Genomic DNA, 21,730 nt, shown 5'->3' on the forward strand with positions numbered 1-21,730 from the left:
CACAGAACACTAAAACCAGCCAGAACTATCAACAAAGTGACAGGAATAATCACATACTTATAACGCTGGATGTAAATGATAATAAGTAAAAGAGAATGTAAGTGAAATATTTTTGATTACTAACTATATTAAAAAAGCAAGATTCTGTAACATATTACCTGCCTACAGGTATACCTCATAAACCTCATACAGGTTGAGAAACACAGAGTGGAAGGGGAGGTGTGGGAAAGATATTCTAAGAAAATAGAATGCAGAAGTGGGTAGAAATAGCTATAGCCATATTGGAAAATAAAGACTTTAAGCTAATATGGTAGAACAGAAAAAGCAAGTCACTATATGTAGTGAATAATTTCTTCTTGGTTGTATACTGCATGTATATATGTAAGTATATATGTATGTATATATTGCAAAATTACATAACTCTCTGTAGCATGTAATTATGAGGATATAAGTTAGCTTCACTAAAGTTTTAGAGAAGACATTATCTGGTATAGGATACATGGCAGAATTTCAAACATCACCTGCACCTGATAACAGAGCAGGTTTGCTAACGAGAAATAGCCCATTGTGTAGTCGATCCTGGTGTTTGCCAGGAAGAGACCTGTGCTTCTGCTGGGAACTTCTGAATGCATGCCAAGCACTACCCACTACCCTGACCCGCATAATCACTCACTCACTGCTCTCCCTCAAAATCCTGTTATAAAAGCACAGTCATCTCTTCCCTGACAAACCATCCCAGATCTCTACAAGGCAGATAAGTGGGAGCTGAAAGATGATGAGAGCCTTGCAGGGTTCACAACTCAGGAGAAGATATGGTAGAATAGCAAGCCTCGCAGAGCATAGGATTCTGAGAATCAGCAAAGGCTTCCTGAGGAGTTTTCAGAGGAAGAGGGAAATATGAATTCCTCATTTCATTACAGGTGATAGAAAAATAGGAATGGGGTCCAGTGCATCCTTGTAGATCTAGACAAAGCAGAAAGAGAGGACTGACCCTCTTTGCACGTTTTCTTTGATCACACTCTCTTTAGAACCCTGATTGCTGCTACCTCACGGACAAGATGCTGCATCACCTAGCTCTCACTGGTGTATCCTGGATGTTCTCCTGCCTGATGTTTTTATCTCAGGTGCAAGGTAAGGTTTCTTTGCCTCTAGAATATGCTGGGAGTGTTTTGAACCAAAAAGCAAAGGAAGGATCTAATGAGTTTCCTGTGGGAATCGTAAGTAGTATTCACACAGTAAAATTGCCTGCAACTCATCCATCATCTTGCCTTCTTCTAGGTCATTGGTGGTGAGAAATAGCACAATCGTCCATCAATAGGGAAGTCAGAGGGTTTCCATTTTGTCAGGAAGCTCTAACTTATGTTAGTGTGTTGGAAAAGTGATGTATGAGGGTCCATAATGAAGCTTACAAATAGACAGTACTGGGGAATGTGTAGGAAAGATAAAATGAAGAAAGAAGCTCTTCTACATTGAGCAATGTTATAAAAGCAAGGAACCTTGCTGAGTGTGTGGGCACAAGTCTTTTATCTCAGCATTCAGGAGGTAAAGGCAGGAAGATTTCTGCAAATTTGAGGCCAACTTGATCTATATTCTGAGTTCCGAGACAGCCTGGGCAACACTGAGACCTTGTCTCAAAAACAAACAAACAAAAAACAAGACAGCAGAAAGAATTTACAGAGGCTATCACTGTCATGACTACAGTCACGACTCCAAAAAAAAAATAGGATTAATAAACATCCTCTTAAGTTGATATTGCAATCCAACTCCCACTCTCCATTTCATTCTACCCTCTCTTTATCTCTCTAACTCCTAGGTGAAGACTCCCAGAAGGAATTGCCCTCTCCATGTATTAGCTGCCCCATGGGCTCCAAGTCCTATCACTCCCACTGCTATGCCCTGGTTATGACACCCAAATCTTGGTATCAAGCAAATGTGAGTGCAGAAATGTTGAAGATAACAGCATAATGTATGACTTGACAGAAGAGGCCTCAAGTTTCCATGATCCCGTAGAGATCAGAATGACGGTTCTTTCCTTTATGTAATCTTTCTACCCATAATATATACCTCATATACTGCACCACTTATCAATGAAGTCTCAGTCTCTCTCATTCTGCCCCTATATAGCTGACCTGCCAGAAGACACCTTGGGTCCATTCTTAGTGGAGCCGAGGCTTCCTTTGTGTCCTCCCTGGTGAATGGCAGAGTGAATAACTGCAAAGAAATCTGGATTGGACTCCATGATCCCACAATGGTGAGGTTTTATCTTTTCCACTGTTTCATCTGCAAAAAGTGATGTCTCCAAAGCCCAGTTCTTAGTCTCTGGTCCATGTATATGGAGGACCTAGCCCTCAGATGTTGGGTGACATTAGTAAAGGAATTTTTGGAATTTCAGAGTGAAGGGCTATGGAGGGTTCCAGTCTTCAGCTTAATTTCTCTGCCTGTCGTTAGCTTTTGCATTTTCCTTTAAGAAAGTCAAATGGTAAGTTCTTTGGTTTTCAAGCAGTCTTCACAAAGAGTTCTGAAAGCATTGTGAATTGAGATAAGATTTATAATTATGCTTTAAAAATTAGGATTATTTATTTTATTTGTATGTTTTCCCTGAGTATATGTGTGTGTGCCATCTGCATGTCTGGTGCTTCTGGAGGTCAGAAAATGGCTTCAGATTCCTTAAAACTGGAGTTCTAGATGTTTGTAAGCTACCATATGGGTGCTAGAAGCCAATCTTGGGTCCTCTGTAAGAGCAGGCACTGCTCTTAACTGCTGAGTAATCTCCCTACCTCTCACTTTTGTTGTTTATAGGGAAGATACTGTGAGATTCAGAGGCACTTCTGAAATGTATTCTAATCATTGTGGGCCAGGCACCTTGTTAATCTAGTTCAACAGTTATTGTTATTATTGTCAAAGAGACGCCTGTGGAAGATAGAAGTTAAATCAGAATCTCCAAGTGAAAAAGTACCTGGACAGCACGGTGGAATGGGCCAAATACATGAAGCACTAATGTACTTTATCTTCACACTTCTACTGTGCAGGGTAAAGAATCCAATGGACGTGGATGGGAGTGGAGTAACTCTGATGTGCTGAGTTACTTTAACTGGGAAGGAAATCCTTCTTCTGTTGTAAACCGTGGTCACTGTGGGAGTCTGACAGCAACCTCAGGTAAAAAACAGAAATACCACCTTTACATAATCTTATCCAAGCCTCTCCTCTCCAACTGAGTCTGACCTTCTGGCTTTCCTCCTAAACTAGGGAATTCAGTATGGATTTATGTTCCTCAAACGTTAATGTTTCTTGCCACTGCACTGGGGAATGGGTGAAGCTGAAATAAAGGCTTCTGAGACTAGTACTGCTTCTGCGTTTCCCCCACCATGGTAGACATAAGAGCCAACATGTTTCCTCTCGCTAGGGTTTCTGAAGTGGGGAGACCATCACTGTGATGGGGAATTCCCTTTTGTTTGCAAGTTCAAGCAGTAAGAAGGCAGCTTCCTGAGTTTATGATGAAGCTCATCATGACAACAGATCAAATACAACCATTCACCCAGCAAGCCAGTGCTCTCTTCACTATTCTGCATCAGAGTTATTATTCTGGTTTTCTAGCTTTTTCATTCATCTCCTTGCCCTTATTTCAGGTTTTTCTGTACAGTTCATGGTTCGAAATCTTGCAGATATATAATAAAAACCCTTGGTTGTACTTTTGCATTTTACTTTCATGGGAAGACTCTGTGGAGGTCAGAGAGTAGGCGGGGAAGGAAGATGCATGTTCAATGCAGTTCAGTGCTTTCCATCTGGTGTGCTATGATGAGTGTGGATTCAACTTGATTATTGTCTTGTAGAAAGGTGAAGATACTGCCATCACACACACTCACTACTGGGCAGAAGGAGGATAAAATTACTTTCCATGTCTATCCAGGCCAGTAACTGTAGGGTAACTTAGTTAAATCCAGTACTGTGATTTCTATAGCTGGTATTCTAATCCTAACCCTCACCCTCAGGACCACTCCTTATCACATGTCCCCTTCTTTCTCCCATGTTCCAGGATGCCCCCACATGCTTTGGCTCTACGCCAAACTTTATGGTCATCAAGGATCTCTTCAAGATAGTAGGATATGCTTATTGTTAGCTAAATCTCATTCATTTAATTCAGACTTTGTCAAGCCTCATAGTCTCAATCTTGAGTCACCTACTATGCCTTTAGGCTAGACTCCGCAGTCTGAGACTCTAAGACACAGCTGTGTAACTAGCCACCAGACCAGTACTCACAGATACAAACTTTAGGAATGCTGAGTGTCTGATCAATCTTTCCTCTGTCAATAGCCTTTTCTTATTTTATACTAGCCCTGAGTAAGTCCCATTAAAGCAGACCTCAGGATTTGATAATCTCTCATGGCCCTGCTGCTAGGCTATCCCTCATGACTACAGGAACCATTCTAAATCAGTGATGCGCACACATCTAACTCCCACAAAGCTGTGATTTAAATCAATCCCTATAGAATTAGATTTCTTGTTTATTACAGTGGTTAGGCTGCCTAATAGCAAGCAGTTGAAAATTGTAAAAGTACAAAACAATGATTATTACTAAATGGCAGGTGCAAATTTATCAAGAACTAATTGAACAAAAATTATGTATACATATACATATCACATATCAATACTCATTTGATAGCCACATGAAAAAATATGAGCAGCTAAAAATTATCTAAAAGACCAGAGAGATGGCTCAGTGGGTAAATGTTCCTGCTGTCAAGCCTAGCATGGGAGTTCAATTCAGGACCCAAATGATATAGAAAGAGAACTCTGACTTCCACACCCATGTAGCACACATGTACCTTCCTCATCACATACATGTACACAGAATAAATGAAAATTAATAATTTTTTAAAGTAAGTTCAATGAAAATTAATGTAAAATAGATAAATTACTTGATCGCACTATCAAAATCATGAAAAAATTATCCAATATTTTTGGATGAAAGTTCAAAAGTACAGGCAAAAAGAACAAAAGAGACAAGTGAGTCTACCAAAAATAAAAAAAAAAAGTCTACCTGAAAATGTTAATATAAGTAACACAATACAGACTGAACAGGTTCTATTTAGAAATACATATATATGTACACACACATATACATGTGTATGTGTACATGTATATGAAAAAAGAGGCCGATAACATGAAAAAAATGGGTAGGGGTCTATTGAAGGGTTTGGAGGGGAAGAGGAAAGGGAATGGAAAAATATTTTTATTATATTATCATTTCAAATATAAATATATTAAAATGAAAACAAGTGGGAAAGTATCTGTAGCACAATGCAGCAGTTATCAGAATGGAAAGAGAATCTACAGAACAGGAGAAAATACTTAGAGATTGTATGTGAGACCAATGGCTCATACATAAAACATAGAAGGAGCCCAAACAATTTAATCATGTGTGAAGAATTAACCTAATTTAAAAGCAACTGAATAACACCACTCAAAAGGAGTTAGGAACGGCTACAGGAGTGTTTGAAAGACGGGTTTAACATTCTTAAATATCAGGCATATGCAAATTAAAATCATCATGTGTCCTCTCCTTGCACCTGTTATCATGACTATTAGCAGCAGATAAAGGATAAATGTTGGGGCAGGTGCAGAGAAAAGGGGATGTTTGTACATGTTTAAAAGGAAGGAAATTTTACAGCCATTATGTAAAATATGGGGCTTGTTCAAAAAGCTAGAAATAGAAGTGTCATGTGATTCAGCAATTCCCTGATAAACACCAAAAGGAAACAGCATCAATATGAAATGGAATTTATTTGGCCTATTTCTTTCTTTCAGCATTACTCATAATTGAAAAGAGGTACATGAACAGACTTTCCTCTAAAAATATTCATGTTATTTTAATTTTGTGTGTGTGGGGGGCAGGGGGAATGCATGTTTGAGTCATGCTCCAGTGGATTCCAGAAAAGGGAGTTGAAGATCCTGGAGCGGAAATGAAAGGCATGTGAGCCAGGCGACACGGGTGCTGGGAACAGAACTTGTGTCTTCTGCAACAGCATTTCTCCTGGTCTTGATTTTTCTTAGATGTTATGTTTATGATAGAATACTTTAGGTACAAGAAAATTCTGTCGTCTGTTAGCACATTAGTGAACCTACAGGATATTACAGTAGTTGAAAAGTTCAAGCATTGTTTTAGTGTCCTGGAGAAGTTCCACAAAAGATCACTATCCACATATTCAATCAACAAGAACGTTTATTATTCCAGTATGCTGGGCTGACTATCCTACACAAAGGCAAGATGTCAAAGACCTGGACATGTGTTCCTAGGCTCCTTTTGAACATAGCCAAGGGGAGGTCCTATGGTAATTAACTCATCTCAGATATGATTGGATTAAATAAGTATCAATCATACTAGTACATTCTAATTGGCTAGGGCTAGTTAGGAGCTGGTCAGGGCTACAGTTTTCCATTTTTGGACCGTCTTGGATAAGTCTCAGGCTTTGTTCTTATTTGGTTATCACCTTGAGATTACTGACTGTGGAGGCTGGCTCAGTCCTGGCCTGACTTAGTACTGCATGAACCAGGTCTCCTTCTTTCTGTTTGCGGTGTTGGACAATGGATTGTCTTTTGTTTGTGGCTCTTCCTCAGAAACTGCTTGATCAGATTCAGGAAACAGAAATGGAGGCCTGATTTCTGAGAGAAGACTGAGAAGCCTGTTATGGTGTCTGCCTGATTCTTTCACACAGAACTTCAAATACATGGGACAGTCACTTATACATGGGACAGTCACTACACAAAGGGACCTTAAAAATTCAAAAAGAAAACTTTGGGATACTATCTATCTGGTAAACCAAACAGTAAAGTTTTCTTTGTACTTTGTTTTTTCAGATCTCAAATGCTGTTTCTCTGGGTGGGAAGTTGCTTGAGCACTCCTTAATCTACACCTTTTCCCTGTTTCTTGCTTGCTTTTACAGCTTAAGATAATGGCCAGAAGCAACTAAAACTATCCATGCCCCACCTGGGCAATAAGAGAGAATTCATTCTCTTGGCTGGAATTACAAAAGAACTCTGAGCTTCTCTTTATAAGCTGACTTAAGACATCCCCATGGCCAGGGACATGTCATTGACCCACGTTTCTCAGCATTGTTGTTACAACAAAGAGAGCATTCTCTATATAGAAATTGGATAAAATATAAAAATTCTAAACTGTCTGGATAATTAGAGTATGGTAATTATCAACACAACTTCTAGTAGACACAGTCTTGAAGATGAGTGGAAGTGTTTTTTCAGAGGCATGCATGGGTGCTGTTTTAGGATGTGGTGAAGGGAGCAGTGAGGTCAGGGATGGAGTCAAGGATTATCACTGCACACACTCAAAAAAAAAAACAACAGGAAGATGGATGACAAGATGTGATGCTGTGATCAAACATGATGAAAGGGGACATGTAATGATTTAAGCCCCTTTCATTTGGAAACCTTCAGTTTATTTTTGCCACCCAAAGAGACAAGGTACAGACAGCAGATAAATCAAGGTACCTACACGCTCATCACTTGAGAAGCTGAGGCAGAATGACTTCTGTGAGTTCAAGGCTATCCTAGTCTATACAGTTGACTGTCATCCTAAACTACAATAAAATAATCTTTTGAAAAATAAATAGAGGCTGGAGATCTGGCTGTCAGTAAAATGTCTAGTGCAAAACCATTAAGACCAGAGCTAGATATCAACACCTACTCAAAAAACTCAAGAGTGGAGGTGCACATCTGCTCCAGGGTGGTGGTGGGGGGGTTGACAGAGTCAAGTAGATTCTTTATGCTTATTTGTTAGCCACACTTGCAAAATCAATGAGCTTCAGGTTGAGCAAGAGACTCTCAAATTAGATGAACAATGATTGAGGAAGGCTGTAAACCTACCTTTGACCTCCATAAACATGGGTATACATGTGTGCACTCATACTGTACTCATCCACACTAACAAAGAAATTCAGCGGTGGGGGGAGAGAGAACATCATACAAGATTTAAAATGAATAATTAAATAAGTGAAATGAACCAACCAAATAAGGTACAGATATGTTTATAGGACATATTCTATCTCAGACATCCCCATTTTCTTATTGTCACTTAACTACTGACACTTGGCAGCTATAAAATATATAAATATTTGACAAGTGTGGTGACACATATCTTTAATGTCCCTATAATCCCACAACTCAGAGTGATGGGGCAAGGAACAGTGAGTTCATGGCAAGTGTGGGGCTACACAGAGATAAACTATCTTAATTTCCTCCTTTTATTCTTTTTCGATTCTTTTTTCAATTTGTGTTGCCAACATTCCATTATAATTTCTTTTAGCTCTGTTGATGGGGGAGGGTCATCTGTCTTATCTGTTGTTTTTATTTGTTAATTAATAAAGAAACTGCTTGGCCTTTGATAGGCCAGCCCTTAGGTGGGTGGAGTAGACAGAACAGAATTCTGGGAGAAAAAAGCTGAGTTAGGCAGTCGCCATGATTCTCCCACCCAACACAGATGCAGGTAAAGATCTTCCCTGGTAAGCCACCTCGTGGTGCTACACACATTATTAAAAATGGGTTAAAGCAAGATGTGAGAGTTAGCCAGTAAGAGGCTAAAACTAATGGGCCAAGCAGTGTTTAAAAGAACACAGTTTCTGTGTAATTATTTCAGGTAAAGCTAGCCGGGTGGCGGGAAGCAGCCCACCGCTCCTTACAACACTCTGTTATTTCTTCAGCTGCATTTGGCTATACCTTAACTCCTGAAAGTAACTAAACTCAATGATACTGAAATTTAGGTAATATGAGTTTCACATATAAATCTGCTGATGTACATGTTAGGCAAGTAGGGAGGGAGGAAACCATCTGTTAAAATGAAATGAAAATTGTACCCACTTTTCAGGGAGACTGAATGGTGTAGGAAGATTTCTAATAGCACAGCTTAATAATATTTTTGAAGATTAATCTCTCTAAGTCAGTGTTAAATTGGACATTGCTTCTTTTTGAATGATGGGATCAATATTAACATACTTAATTTATAACTCCAGTGAGGCTCCACAGAATTCTCAGTCTACAGACCAAATGACTATAAGTCATTCCTTAAGAATGTAGAAACAAAACCCAAGCAAGTCTACATTCCAAGGCATTGTTTTAGAAACAAATATTTTTTATGTTAATATAACAAAAACCTCACCTACTGTTATAAGCACATACATTTAAAACAATGTAGAGAATGTAGTTTTGCATATTTATCTTGCCCCTCAAATATATGACTTTCAAACTATTTTTTAATACAGGTGTATGGACTAGTGAGATTGCTCTGGAGGTTAAGAGTGTATATTTCTCTGTAAGAGTAATCTACTTTTTCTAAGCACCCATCTTGGGAATCTCACAACTATCTGTAGTAACTCTATCTCTAGGGGATCTGACACCCCCTGGACAACACATGCTTTTACAATGACATAAAAGTCCTTCCCCCATGACACACAAACATAATTAGAAGTGAAATAAATCTTTAAAAAGTGAAAAAGAAAGGCATTCAGCAAGAGAGATGTATTTAAGAAATTAGAGCTGCTAGCTACCACCTATAATTTATAACCTTTTAGTTATCAGAGAATAAAGCAAAAAAAAAAACAATTGTGAGTCTGAGAACAATCTCTTCTGTATAGTGAGTTTCAAACTGGTCTTGGATACAGAGGTAGAGAGCCTACCTCAAGGGGAAAATGTGGTAAAAGTATTGAATTGAATAGATTTTCAGCATTCTTAGTAGCAATAAATTTTTTCTGGTTTGTTAAATTTTAAAAAGGTGGATGCCAGAGAGAAGCTACTCAGGAACTCTTTTTATAGTCTTACTCGTGGTTCAGCTCTTACCAGGGTACCTAAGGAAGATAAGCAGCATAGCACCAAAAGTAGAAATCAGTGTGTAGCCAATGAATCAAACACAAGAAGACCTTTCAAGGAGAGTCACAGAGCAGCCAAGGACACTGAGAGTCATGCAGAGCAGCCCACAACACGACCAAGAACATACATACAAGGAGGTAGGTCAGATGTTTCTGGCATGTTGAGATGTTCTTCCAGGCAGAGGCAAGATAGCCTAATCAAAACAAACTATTAGTCAAGTAATATATGAATTTAACTTCTTCAGGTGTGTACTCAGATGCCCTGTTCCCACAGCCCTGGACTCAGAAGGGTCAAGAAAAGATTTTCTCGAAAAGTGTGCAAAAGATGGTTGTAGTAGCCAAAAACACAAACATTCTCGGGGAATAATAAAGACAAATCAGAAGAGAACAGATGAAGAAAAGAGTAGTAGGGAACAGGGGCCAAATTTGTTTTTATTATTCTTTATTTTTTACCCTTATAAATGAAAAAGATGTATTTATACCTACATAGAATCTGATGACTACAGACTTCATTGTATTCTGGCTCCTACACTTTTCTCTGCCCCTTCTTCCATGATATTCCTTCAGCCATAAAAGCAGGAGTCATTATATAAATGAAATTATATATATATATATGCATTGTATCTATACATATATAATATTTACAGATGCATGTATATCTAGTCATATATATGTATGTACCAATAAAAATCAAGGCATAAGTGGCTATCAACTTAAGGGATGCTTGGAGCAGCAAAAGGAAGTGTAGTTTGTAGATTCTTGAGGAAGAAACAAAATCACAAATCATATTAAGCTATATTAGTCAAATCAAGGATGATAGTTGTCATGTATATCTTCATATCTTCACTTGTGAAACTAACACATTATACACACACACACATTTGCACAAAAGTACACATATGCATGTGTATATAAAAATGGAAAAAAGACAACCAGAAAAGAGAAATGAGATTAGCAAGAAAGGTAATGAAATGTGAACATTGTCAAATTATGTTATGCTGTGATACACTAAAACAAACATATCACAGGAAAATCTTTGGACAATAAATCAACAGTTCATCATTTAATGGAGAAATAAACACTGAAGTTGGAGAATTTCATTTAAAAATGTTGAACAAAGATGCTTTTTGCAGGATCTGCCTTCATTTTAGTCATATGAATAAATGCATAGTAAGGATGACAGAGGTATTCCAGTTATATGATTATTGCTGTGGACTTTACTTCTATTCCCATGTCTTAACCATTTTCAAATGTTCTCATCTCTTCACTGCAACATCTCATAGAAGCTCCTCTCTATAACATTACACTCCTCAGAATAATCTTATCTAAAAACCCAAGTATAAGTAGCATATTTACCTAGCAAATATTACACAAATATATAAAAATATTCTGGGAAAAGCTACATGTTTGTTTAAGATTATGATAAAATATTTATAAATAATGGACACTCAGATGTAATCTCAAATAAAATATCTTCTTTGTTTTATCGAGATAGAAAAGGATGCTCTGAGAAGTTGGAACCACTTCTCCACATGCCTCTTATTATCTTTTACTTCTTTCAATCAATGTGGTAGGTACTTTGATTGAAATGTCTTTCAGAGTTTTTGAACATAGAGACGAAATTTCCCTCTAAAGCAAGTTCTCAACAGTTTCCCATAATTCTCAACCTGTGGGCTGTGACCCATCTTGGTGTCAAATGACTCTTTTACGGAGGTCACCTAAGACCATTGGAAGACACAGATATTTACATTACTACTCATAACAGTACAAAAATTATAGTACCAAAATTATTATAAAATATTAACAAAAATAAGTTTATGGTTGGGTTTCGCCACAACATGAGGAACAGTATTAAAGAGATAAAGAGTTAGGAAGGTTGAGAATCACTGGTCTAGATGGTCTTTCAAAAAATTTGAAGATAGAGGTATTGACATTTTCTTCAAGAGAGAAAGTTGGTACATAGTCTCCTAGAAAACAAAAGACCTTCTTTGTTCCCAGTATAGTATAAATTTTTCTGTTAAAAAAATGGTCACATTATTTATTGCCCACTATAAGTTGTCTGGTTTCTCACAGGGGTAAGTTATTTTCTGTAATGTAACTCCGTACATGTGGAGACATTTATCAATGTCTCTCTCTTGGGACAAAAGGGTAAAGAACTAAGTTTATGCTCACTGAAATAACAACATGTTTGTCTTTCAATATGGAAAAAAAAACCTGTGAAAGAGTAACCTAGTTTGAAAACTGAGTAAAATCTTAAGGCTTTTCATGTTTCCTGACATTCTAAAATTAGTATTTTTTTCTTACTTTATAAATAATACCAATCAAAATTCCTACTTCGTCCCCCACTTCCCAGTTCCCTCCTTCTCCCCCGCACAAGCTCGCTCCCACCCCTGTCCAGTCCTAAAAGAGAGCAAGGCATCCTTTCCTGTGGGAAGTCCAAAGCCCTCCCCTCTACATCCAGGCTTAGGAAGTTATGCATCCAAAGAGAATAGGATCCCAAAAAGCCAGTACATACAGTAGAGACAAATCCCAGTGCCATTATCATTGGACCCTCTGTCTGCCTCAACTGTCAAACACATTCAGAGAGTCCAGTTTGATCCCATGCTCACTCACTCATTCCCATTCCAGCTGGAGTTAGTGAGCTCCCATTACCTCAGGGACATTGTCTCAATAGGTGAAACAACCCCTGTGGTCCTTACTTTCTTGTTCATATTCTCCCTCCTTCTGCTCTTCAAATGGACCTTGGGAGCTCAGTCTAGTGCTCCAATGTGGGTCTCTGACTCTGTCTCCATCCATCACCAGATGAAGGTTTTATGATGATATTCAAGATAGTCATCAGTCTGACTACAGGGCAAGGCCAGTTCAGGCACCCTCTCCTCCACTGCCCAGTGTCTTAGCTGGGATCATCCCAGTGGACTCCTGGGAACCCCTCCAGAGCCAAGCCTCTGGCCAACTCTAAAATGGCTTCCTCAATTAAGATATCTTCTCCCCTGCTCTTATATTCAGCCTTTCTCCATTTCAACCATCCCACTCCTCAAGCTCTCCCCAAACCTCCCCTTCTCCTCTCTCTTCCCCTCTCTCCCCTTCCCTCTACCCCAACCTAGCTCCCATGCTTCCAACTTTTGTCTGGGGATTTGTCTGTTTCTAGTGATGTAGGAGGGTCTTCTTTCTATGTGTTGGTTTCATTGGCTCAATGAAGAAAACTGCCTTGGCCTTTTGATAGGACAGAACTTAGGTGGGTGGAGTAGACAGAACAGATTTCTAAGAAGAAGGGCAGTGTGGTGGTCACCATGCTTCTCCTGCCCAAGATGGACACTGGTTAGACTCATGCTGGTAAGCCACAGTCAAGTGGTGATACACATTAATGGAGATGGGTTAAACGAATATGTAGGAGTTAGCCAATAAGAGGTTAGAACTAATGGGCCAGGCAGTGATTTAATGAATACAGTTTCTGTGTAATTATTTTGGGTGTAAGCTAGCCAGAGGGGAGGGGGGGGAACGGAACAAAAAGGACCCACTCCTCTTACTACATTCTAGTTTCCAGGAGGATCTATTTATGTTTTTCTTTGGGTTCACCTTATTACTTAGCTTCTCTGGAATCATGAACTATAGGTTCAATGTCCTTTATTTATGGCTAGAATTCACTAATGAGTGTGTACATACCATATTCATATTTTTGGGTCCGGGTTATCTCACTCAGGATAGTGTTTTCTACTTTCATCCATTTTCATTAAAAATTCAAGATTATTTTTATTTGAAATTTCTATAACTTTAGAACATAAAGTACCACACAGTGGAATGCCTTCTTAACAACTCAAACTCTTTGTGGGCTGATAGAGTTCTGTCCTGTTCCTGGAGTCATCTTACCAGAGCTTTAAGTGCTTGACCCTGTTGACATCACAATCTTTGTTCATATTAAAACGCAGAATTCATGCCTAAAATTCATTGAGTAACTGCCCATTTAAGACAGGACTTAAAAGCTTATTTCTTCAACCTTATAATTCCACTTGGTCTGAGATTGCTGAATAGTGAACTAGAGCAAGAACTTTATATAAGGAGAAAAAGAGATGGTGAAGTCTTCATTACCAGGGAATACAAGGCAGTATAATATAAACTGAAACAGTATTAAGCATAGACCCAAATACCAAATAATATATGTGTACACATCTATCTATCTATCTATCTATCTATCTATCTATCTATCTATCTCTCTTTCTGTTTTTAATTGTGTGTGTATGTGTGTGTGTATGTGGTTGTGCAAACACAGTCACACAGATGCCCTCAGAAGCCAGAGATGTCATCTGTTCCCATAGAGGAAGAGTTATAAGCAACTATGAGACAGTTGATATGGGTGCTTGAAACTGAATTTGGATCCTCTCTTAGAGCAGAGGCAGGTACCTGCTGAACCATCTCTATCCCCCAAAACAATTTTTTTATTGAGACTGCTTGACACAAGAATATTGCACCTAAGATCATTGTAACTCAGAAGAAGAGGGTAATAATCTATATAACTTTAATATAGTAGCATGGGTTAAGGTTCACATATTGACAAGAATCAATAGTTTGGTTTTGTTGATTACTAGCTATAACTTGAGCAATCTTAATTTACTTCAAATAGGTTCAGAGAAGCATTTAGTGACTGAAACCATTATAGGCAATGCAGGTGTTACAATGGCAGAATTAGCCAAAGGGGCACAGGAAGAATTTCAGGTTGAAAGTTCCTTCTCATGTTTTTTATGTGAATTCTGACTAACTGCCAGGAAGTCTCAAATACAGAGTGCTCTTTGAGTGTGGCCAGAACCTTTGAAAGCCATGGAATGAGCACCTCTCAATGATACTATATTCTTCTTCAATAGAAGTTCTGAAAGATGAAACTGTTACCAGTATTCAATTGTCCTTACTAAATAAAAATGGAGAATTCAGATATCTTTGGGAAGAATGTAACATAGTCATTTGATCTATTTAGAAACAGAGGGTCTCTGCTGGTTGGCAGCAGGAGTGTACATGAATTCAAAGAAACAAAAGTGTTATGGAATCATTATTTTTGCAGAAGATGGAAATGATATTGTGCCAAGGAATCCAGTTAAGAATGCCCCCTATCAATCTTACCAAAAGTAATCTACAGATTCAATGCAATGTTCATCAAAATCCTAGCAAAATTCTTCACAGATCTCGAAAAAAATGGTACTCAACTTCATATGGAGAAGCAAAAAACCCAGGACAGCCAAAACAATCCTGTACGTTAAAAGAATTTCGGGAGGCATCACAATCACTGAATTCAAACTCTACTACAGAGCTACAGTACTGAAAATAGATTGGTATTGGCATAAAAACAGACACAGGACTAATGAAACTGAATGAAAACCTGGATATTAATCCACACACTTTCGGATGCCTGATTTTGACAAAGAAACAAAAAATATCAAATGGGAAAAAGAAAACATATTTACCAAATGGTGTTGGCATAATTGGATATTAACACGTACAAGAATGAAAATAGACCCATATCTATCACCATGCACAAAACTCAAGTTTAAATGGATCAAAGACCTCAACATAAACCATCCACACTGAACTTCATAGAAGAGAAAGTGTGAAGTACACGTGAACGCATTGGCACAAGTGACAACGTCCTAAATATAACCCCAGTAGCACAGGCACTGAGAGAAACAATTAATAAATGGGACCTCTTGAAACTGAAAAGCTTCTGTAAAGCAAAGGACACAGTCAATAAGACAAAATAACAGCCTACAGAATGAGCAAAAAAATCTTCACCAACCCAACATCCATGGTCTGATCTCCAAAATATACAAAGAACTCAAGAAATTCTTCTTCAAAAGAACAAATAATCCATTAAAAAAAAAGGTAGACCTAAACAGAGAACTCTCAACAGAGGAATCTAAAATGGCTGAAAGACACTTGAGGAAATGCTCAACATCCTTAATCATTAGAGAAATGAAAATCAAAACACCTCTGAGATTCTATCTTACACTTGTATGAATGGCTAAGATCAAAAACTCTGATGACAACTTATGCTGGAAAGGATGTGGGCTAAAAGTAACTTTCCTGCATTTCTGGTGGGAATGAAAGCTGGTACAGCCCCATTGGATATCAGTGTGGTGATTTCTAAGGAAATTAGGAAACAACCTTCTTCAAGACCCAGAAATACCACTTTTGGGTATATATCCAAATGATGCTCAACCATGTCACAAGGACATGTACTCAGTTATATTCATAGCAGCTTTGTTTGTCATATCCAGAATCTGGAAACAACCTGAATGCCCCTACTGAAGAGTTGATAAGGAAATTCAGTAATACACAGCAGAAAAAAATAATGAAATCTTGAAATTTGGAGACAAACAGACAGAAAATGTCATTTTGAATGAGGTAACCCAGGTCCAGAAAGACAATTATCATATGTACTCACTCATAAGTGGATTCTAAACATAAAGCAAAGAAAACCAGCTCACAAATCACAATCCTAGAGAACCTAGAGAACAATGAGGACTCTAGGAGATATATACATGGATCTAATATATATGGGAAGTAGAAAATTGGGAGCATGGGGACCTTCGGAGATGGTTGAAGGGGAAGGGAGAGTCATGAATGGGAGGAGAGAAAAATGTAGAGCTCAATAAAAACAAAAAGGAATATCACCTATGCTGACAGCCAGAGAGAAAATGGGGACCTCAGTGATATACCTACCTAAATCAGAAAGTGAGTTTACTCATCCAGCAGGATAAGAGTAGAAATTTACCACAAAACCATAATAAAACACTGCACACAGTTATTGGAGGAATAATATATGGGCATAGGCTACACTCTAGAGCAGTGGTTCTCAGTCTTCCAAAATCTTCAACCATTAAATGCAGTTCCTCATGTTGTGATGATCCCCAATCATAATATTAGTTTTGTTGCTCCTTCATACCTGTAGTTTTGCTGGTGCAATGAATTGAGGTATCAATATATGTGTTTTCATTGGCAGCCTCTAGGAAGGGTTCCTTAACCCCCCCCCCCCCAAGGATGAGTACCTATAGGTTGAGAACCATTGGTCTAGAGAGTCATAATTACTTTCTCCAAAGACCAAGATCTAAATCACTCCAAAATTTTTCATCCAAAGGTTTATTTTTAAATTTTTATTCATGTGTGTATGTGTCTGTGTGTTTGTGCATTTTGTGCAGGTTTGTGAAGACAAAAAAGTCATTGGATTCCCCTGTAGGTGGAGGGGACTGCCTGATATAGTCAGTAGCTGCTGAACTCAGGTCTTCTGAAAGGGCAGCAAAACATCATAATAGATAAGGCATCTTCCCAGCCCTTCTAAAATCTTAATTAATAAATCCTAAGCTAAGCCATGTTCTTCTGTATCCTGGGTGTACTTGCATAAATGGTTTAGAAAAAGAAGAGGAGGAGGAGAAGGAGGAGAAGAAGAAGGAGGAGCAGGAAGAGGAGGAGGAAAATTCTTTCTGATACATTCTTTAATTTAAAAAGAAAATATAATGTTACTTTGGGGGAAACATCAATACAAACTTTACCCACTAGCAGAATCCAAGGTTGGGCAACAGGTACAATGAGGAAGAGTCTAATAATCTGTGTGAAAGTTATATTGTATAAAGTGAAATGTAATCATTATTGATTTTAAAGCTCACTGAAGAGAAGAGAGGAAGAATGAACTTTCTGTTAGTGAGACAGGCAAAGTTCTCCTGTGCAGTTTAAGAAGAGGATGATCATGAAAGGAATAGGCATGCTTCATGGGCACCTGGCATCTAAGGAAGTAGATAAGACCACCTAGGCATGATACCATAAAGGGAAAGTTTAGAGAGAAAACAGTCAGCAGTACGAACTTAAAGAAAAAAGATAGAGGAGGAAAATACCAAGATAGAACAAACGGAGTTGAGCCTTCATTTCTATGTAGTGGCAAGCAAGAGAAGGCATCTAAGTTGTCTAAATCTTAAGCTGTTTTATTGCAGTCTCATGCAGATGTGCTACATGTCATATGTAGCTGCCTACCCTGCACCAGGCCCCACACACTATCCTGCTCTACTGTCACACATCTTCAGGTTGCTCATGCTAGCCCCCCTCACCCCCTTAGACATCTTGAGAACCTGGCAGGTTCTGTTCCTGCTCAGAGACATGGGAACTAAGAATCTGGATTCTGTTATAGAACAAAATACTTTTTTTTTTAACTTGAGAAGTTTTCCAACTGTGAACATGAAGAATTCATCACCTGTGATCATTCCCATGATATTCCAGAAAAGGTGACCAGTACTGCCAGGATTTCTGTATGCCATCTGTTCCGAAGGCAAGTCTTCTGAGACTCCTTGTCCCTCCCCTTCATCATTTGTGATGACTCTTCTACCCTACCCTGTTGCATATAAAAGACCTTGTTAGCACACAGCCTGACAAGATTTAGTCTTCCCAGGTGTCTGGTAAGTGTGTTTACAAGAGGAAGACTCCTCAGCAAAGGCTAGTCTACTTAGATCTGGGAAAAGAGACAATGCAATGTTATAAAATGTTCTAGAAGTGTTGGTAACTCAGTAGAGTCCCAAGCTGCCTTTCTATTCCTAGGACTGTATATTCCTAAAATCTAAAGAGAAGGAGTTGAGTATATGGGAATGCCAGACAGCTTTTTTGAACTAAAAAATCAAAAGACAAGAGACATTATGTAGGAGAAAGTTTGCTGTGTTCAACACTCCTAGAGTTTTCTTCTCTTTCTTCTTCAAGAGAACTGCTGATTTGGAATTTAAATACAACATTGCCCTCTGTTCAGCATGGCTCAGAACAATGCATGCTATATCCTCTTTGCATGCCTGATGCTCCTGGCATGCAGCCAAGGTAAGCTAGCTGCACCATGATCCCTACAGACCCGAGGGTTTATTCCATTCCAATAGATGTCTGTGTTCTTTGGAGAGGCACATGGTAAATATTGGAGATTATGACTTCACTAATCACAAACAAATAAATCCTCAACTACCAGAAAATTTGAATTGGGATATTAACCTATCCCTTGTTCATGATAACTAATGTTTTCTTATTTGTTATGGTTAAATCTAGACATCTTTATTAATTAATAAAGACTTTATGCAGAGACTCTTATGTAAGAAAAGGTATAAAATACAAAAGAAAGGTAACAGCTTCAGAAAAAAAAATAAAGATACAATTGTGGAGAAAAAAAATCCCAGAAACGAATAGTGAGCTATTGTCTCAAGAAAAGAGATCCTGGGAATGAAAAATAAGAAAGGAGGCTAGAAGTCACTCTAGTGCCTCTCTTACATCTTTTCATGCTGAGAGAGGGCTTGTTTCAAGGACAGGTATCTCAGAATCAAGGCTTTGTCCAATTGTCAACATCTCCTTCACTCTCCTCTCACTCTCTCTAGGCGAGAAGGCTGAAGAAGGCTTGCCCACATCTGAGAAAGATCTTCCTTCTGCCATGAACAACTGCCCAGAAGGCGCTAATGCCTATGGTTCCTACTGCTACTACTTTGTTGAAGATCGTTTGACCTGGGGAGAGGCAGATGTAAGTGAAAAGAGAAATATGAGAAGAGAAAGGTATCTGAAGTTAGAGAATGTTAACCTTTTCTAGTTGCTTCATAAGGTAGGGTTGATCACCTATTTGCCCCACCTACCTGAGCTTGTCCCTTGTTGGTGACTTTTACTCTGAATTTTCTGAATGTGTCACGGTATCATAAGGAATATTTCTGCACTGTCCTTTTTCTCAAACATTCTTTAGTGGGGCTAGTATATTGATCAAACAGCACTTCTCCGTTGAGCAATCTATTTTCTGTCTGCATGCTTACAGCTCTTTTGCCAGAATATGAATTCGGGGCACCTGGTGTCAGTACTCAGTCAGGCCGAGGGCAACTTTGTGGCTTCTCTGGTTAAGGAGAGTGGTACTACAAATGCCTATGTCTGGACTGGACTCCATGACCCCAAAAATGTGAGTATGTGGCCCCTTATCTCCTAATACACAGGTTAAGTAGAAGTGGGAGAACCAAGTCTAGATTGTAAAAAGCCAATTTTACAAAAAGTATAGAAAAGCAATGTATTTGTTGATTCTAGAATATATGCGCATGTTGAGGTTCACTGCAGGTTGTTATGGAGATAGCTACAGCTCAACTTGTTAAAAGCTCCATGTATTCATGGTCAATCATATTGCATTTACTGAGATGTGTGTTTTACATATTCATTACAATTTATTGATTTGTGTAGATTTGTGTTAGAAGAGAATCCTTTTGGGATGACAGAAGAAAATATGTTATTGCCTGATTTTGGTGAATCTGTCTTTACCAATCCAACCAGTCCTATTTAGTATTATGCTGAAAGAGGTTAGGTTTCACTTCAAGAAAGAGACTCTAGGAGCAGTTTCTGTGATACACATTTATGTTTTTTTGTAAAATTCAGAGTACTTCTCTGAGGGACAGTGGAAGAAAATGAATATTTCAGGAAGGCACAAAAGCAAAGAAACAATATGATTCTTAAAGGGAGTATGATCTTTATTTTTGTCCTAAATTTTGGTCCATTTCTTAAATTCACATGGTCCAAGAGTTTCTACAAAATTCTGAGTAACATTGGCTCGATTTGACTCCTTCACTGTAGAACCGCCGTTGGCACTGGAGCAGTGGATCTGTATTTCTCTATAAATCATGGGCCACTGGAGCTCCAAGCACGAACAATCGCGGTTATTGTGTGGCACTGACTTCAAACACAGGTAGGAGAAAAAGATGTTGTTTGCTTCTTCAACTCAGTTCTGGGGACAGACCTCACAGTGCAGAAAAAGAAAGGGTTACTTATGCAAGAAATAGAAGTCTTCTTTTTATTTCCTATCTTGAATCTTAGAGCTAGGTGAGACCACACTTCTCTTTCTGACCTTTTTTCATTAATTTGTAGCATACAAGAAATGGAAAGATGAAAACTGTGATTCATTGTACTCCTTCGTCTGCAAGTTCAAAAACTAATGTCATCTGAACAATAGACATCTCGAACTTCATTACTATGGATTAGAAAATCAAACAATACCATGTATCCACCACAAATTAGAAATTCTTTTCCGTAGAATTACAACAGACTTGCACTATTTTTATCTACCCCAATTTTTATACCCTGACTTAATGAAAATATAATTGTATCCTCCACTTGTGTTGTCATCTGTGTTCACTGTTTGTTGCTAATGGATGGGAGTTGTAGGAGGCTGTTTGTTTGTTCTCCACTCTCCAGAACTGAAACAATCACTCAGAATCTAAATTATTTGCAATACTGTTTGGCCAATAGCTTAAGCAAGCAATTCTAGCTTGCTCTTATATCCCAAATTTGCCCATTTCCATTAATCTGTGTATTGCCACATGTCTGTGGCTTCCTGGATAATATTCCATCCCTAGCATCTGTCTCTGTCAGGGCTACCTGACATCTCCCTGATTCTGCCTTCTTTATCCCAGTATTCAATTTACTTTTCCCCACCTAGTTCTATTCTGCCCTGCTATAAGCCCAAAGCAGTTTCTTTATTCATTGACTAATAAAAGCAACACATATACAGAAGGACTTCGCACATCAGCTGGGTACCTGAGCAAGAAAGGAGTCTAGCACTGTCAAGCTTATTCTGGCATAGACATTGTTAAAAATACAGCCTTCATCAACCATTAGTGCTTTTGTTTGTGATAAATTTCGATCACATGCACTCCTTGTGTTTGCTTAGGCTGTGTTTTGAAGAAATAGTGAATGGCATGGGTATTTTAGTACATAATACATGGAGATCTTACAAGCTTGAGTTCTAAGGAAGCCACATTTTTGTATACAAAAAATCAATTTGAAGCCATAATTTATTTGAGATTTTAAGGAAAATTGCTTCATGTAAAATATTGAATGAA

The 21,730-nt window shown here is 38.3% G+C and overlaps 2 protein-coding genes across 3 annotated transcripts; both read left to right on the forward strand.

Annotated features, from left to right (window-relative positions):
• Positions 1-1,058: 1,058 nt before the first annotated feature.
• Positions 1,059-3,471, forward strand: LOC121440737 (regenerating islet-derived protein 3-alpha-like). Its single transcript, XM_041641586.1, has 5 exons — positions 1,059-1,131; positions 1,814-1,946; positions 2,137-2,251; positions 3,030-3,156; positions 3,404-3,471. The coding sequence occupies exons 1-5, from the start codon at positions 1,059-1,061 to the stop codon at positions 3,469-3,471; spliced, it is 516 nt and encodes a 171-aa protein (XP_041497520.1).
• A 15,169-nt stretch (positions 3,472-18,640) lies between these two features.
• LOC121440729 (lithostathine-2-like) lies at positions 18,641-20,824 on the forward strand. 2 transcript variants are annotated; one of them, XM_041641563.1, is made up of 5 exons: positions 18,641-18,704; positions 19,247-19,386; positions 19,669-19,806; positions 20,466-20,577; positions 20,757-20,824. In XM_041641563.1, exons 1-5 carry the CDS (start codon positions 18,641-18,643, stop codon positions 20,822-20,824), a joined length of 522 nt encoding a protein of 173 aa, XP_041497497.1. The 2 variants fall into 2 exon arrangements, with proteins under 2 accessions (XP_041497497.1, XP_041497506.1); XM_041641572.1 differs by having other exon boundaries at positions 19,265-19,386.
• Positions 20,825-21,730: the final 906 nt, after the last annotated feature.

This window comes from Microtus oregoni, unplaced genomic scaffold, assembly GCF_018167655.1.
Source record: "Microtus oregoni isolate MIOR12 unplaced genomic scaffold, Mior012 000002F_ref0000024, whole genome shotgun sequence".
NCBI classification, from domain to species: Eukaryota; Metazoa; Chordata; class Mammalia; order Rodentia; family Cricetidae; genus Microtus; species Microtus oregoni.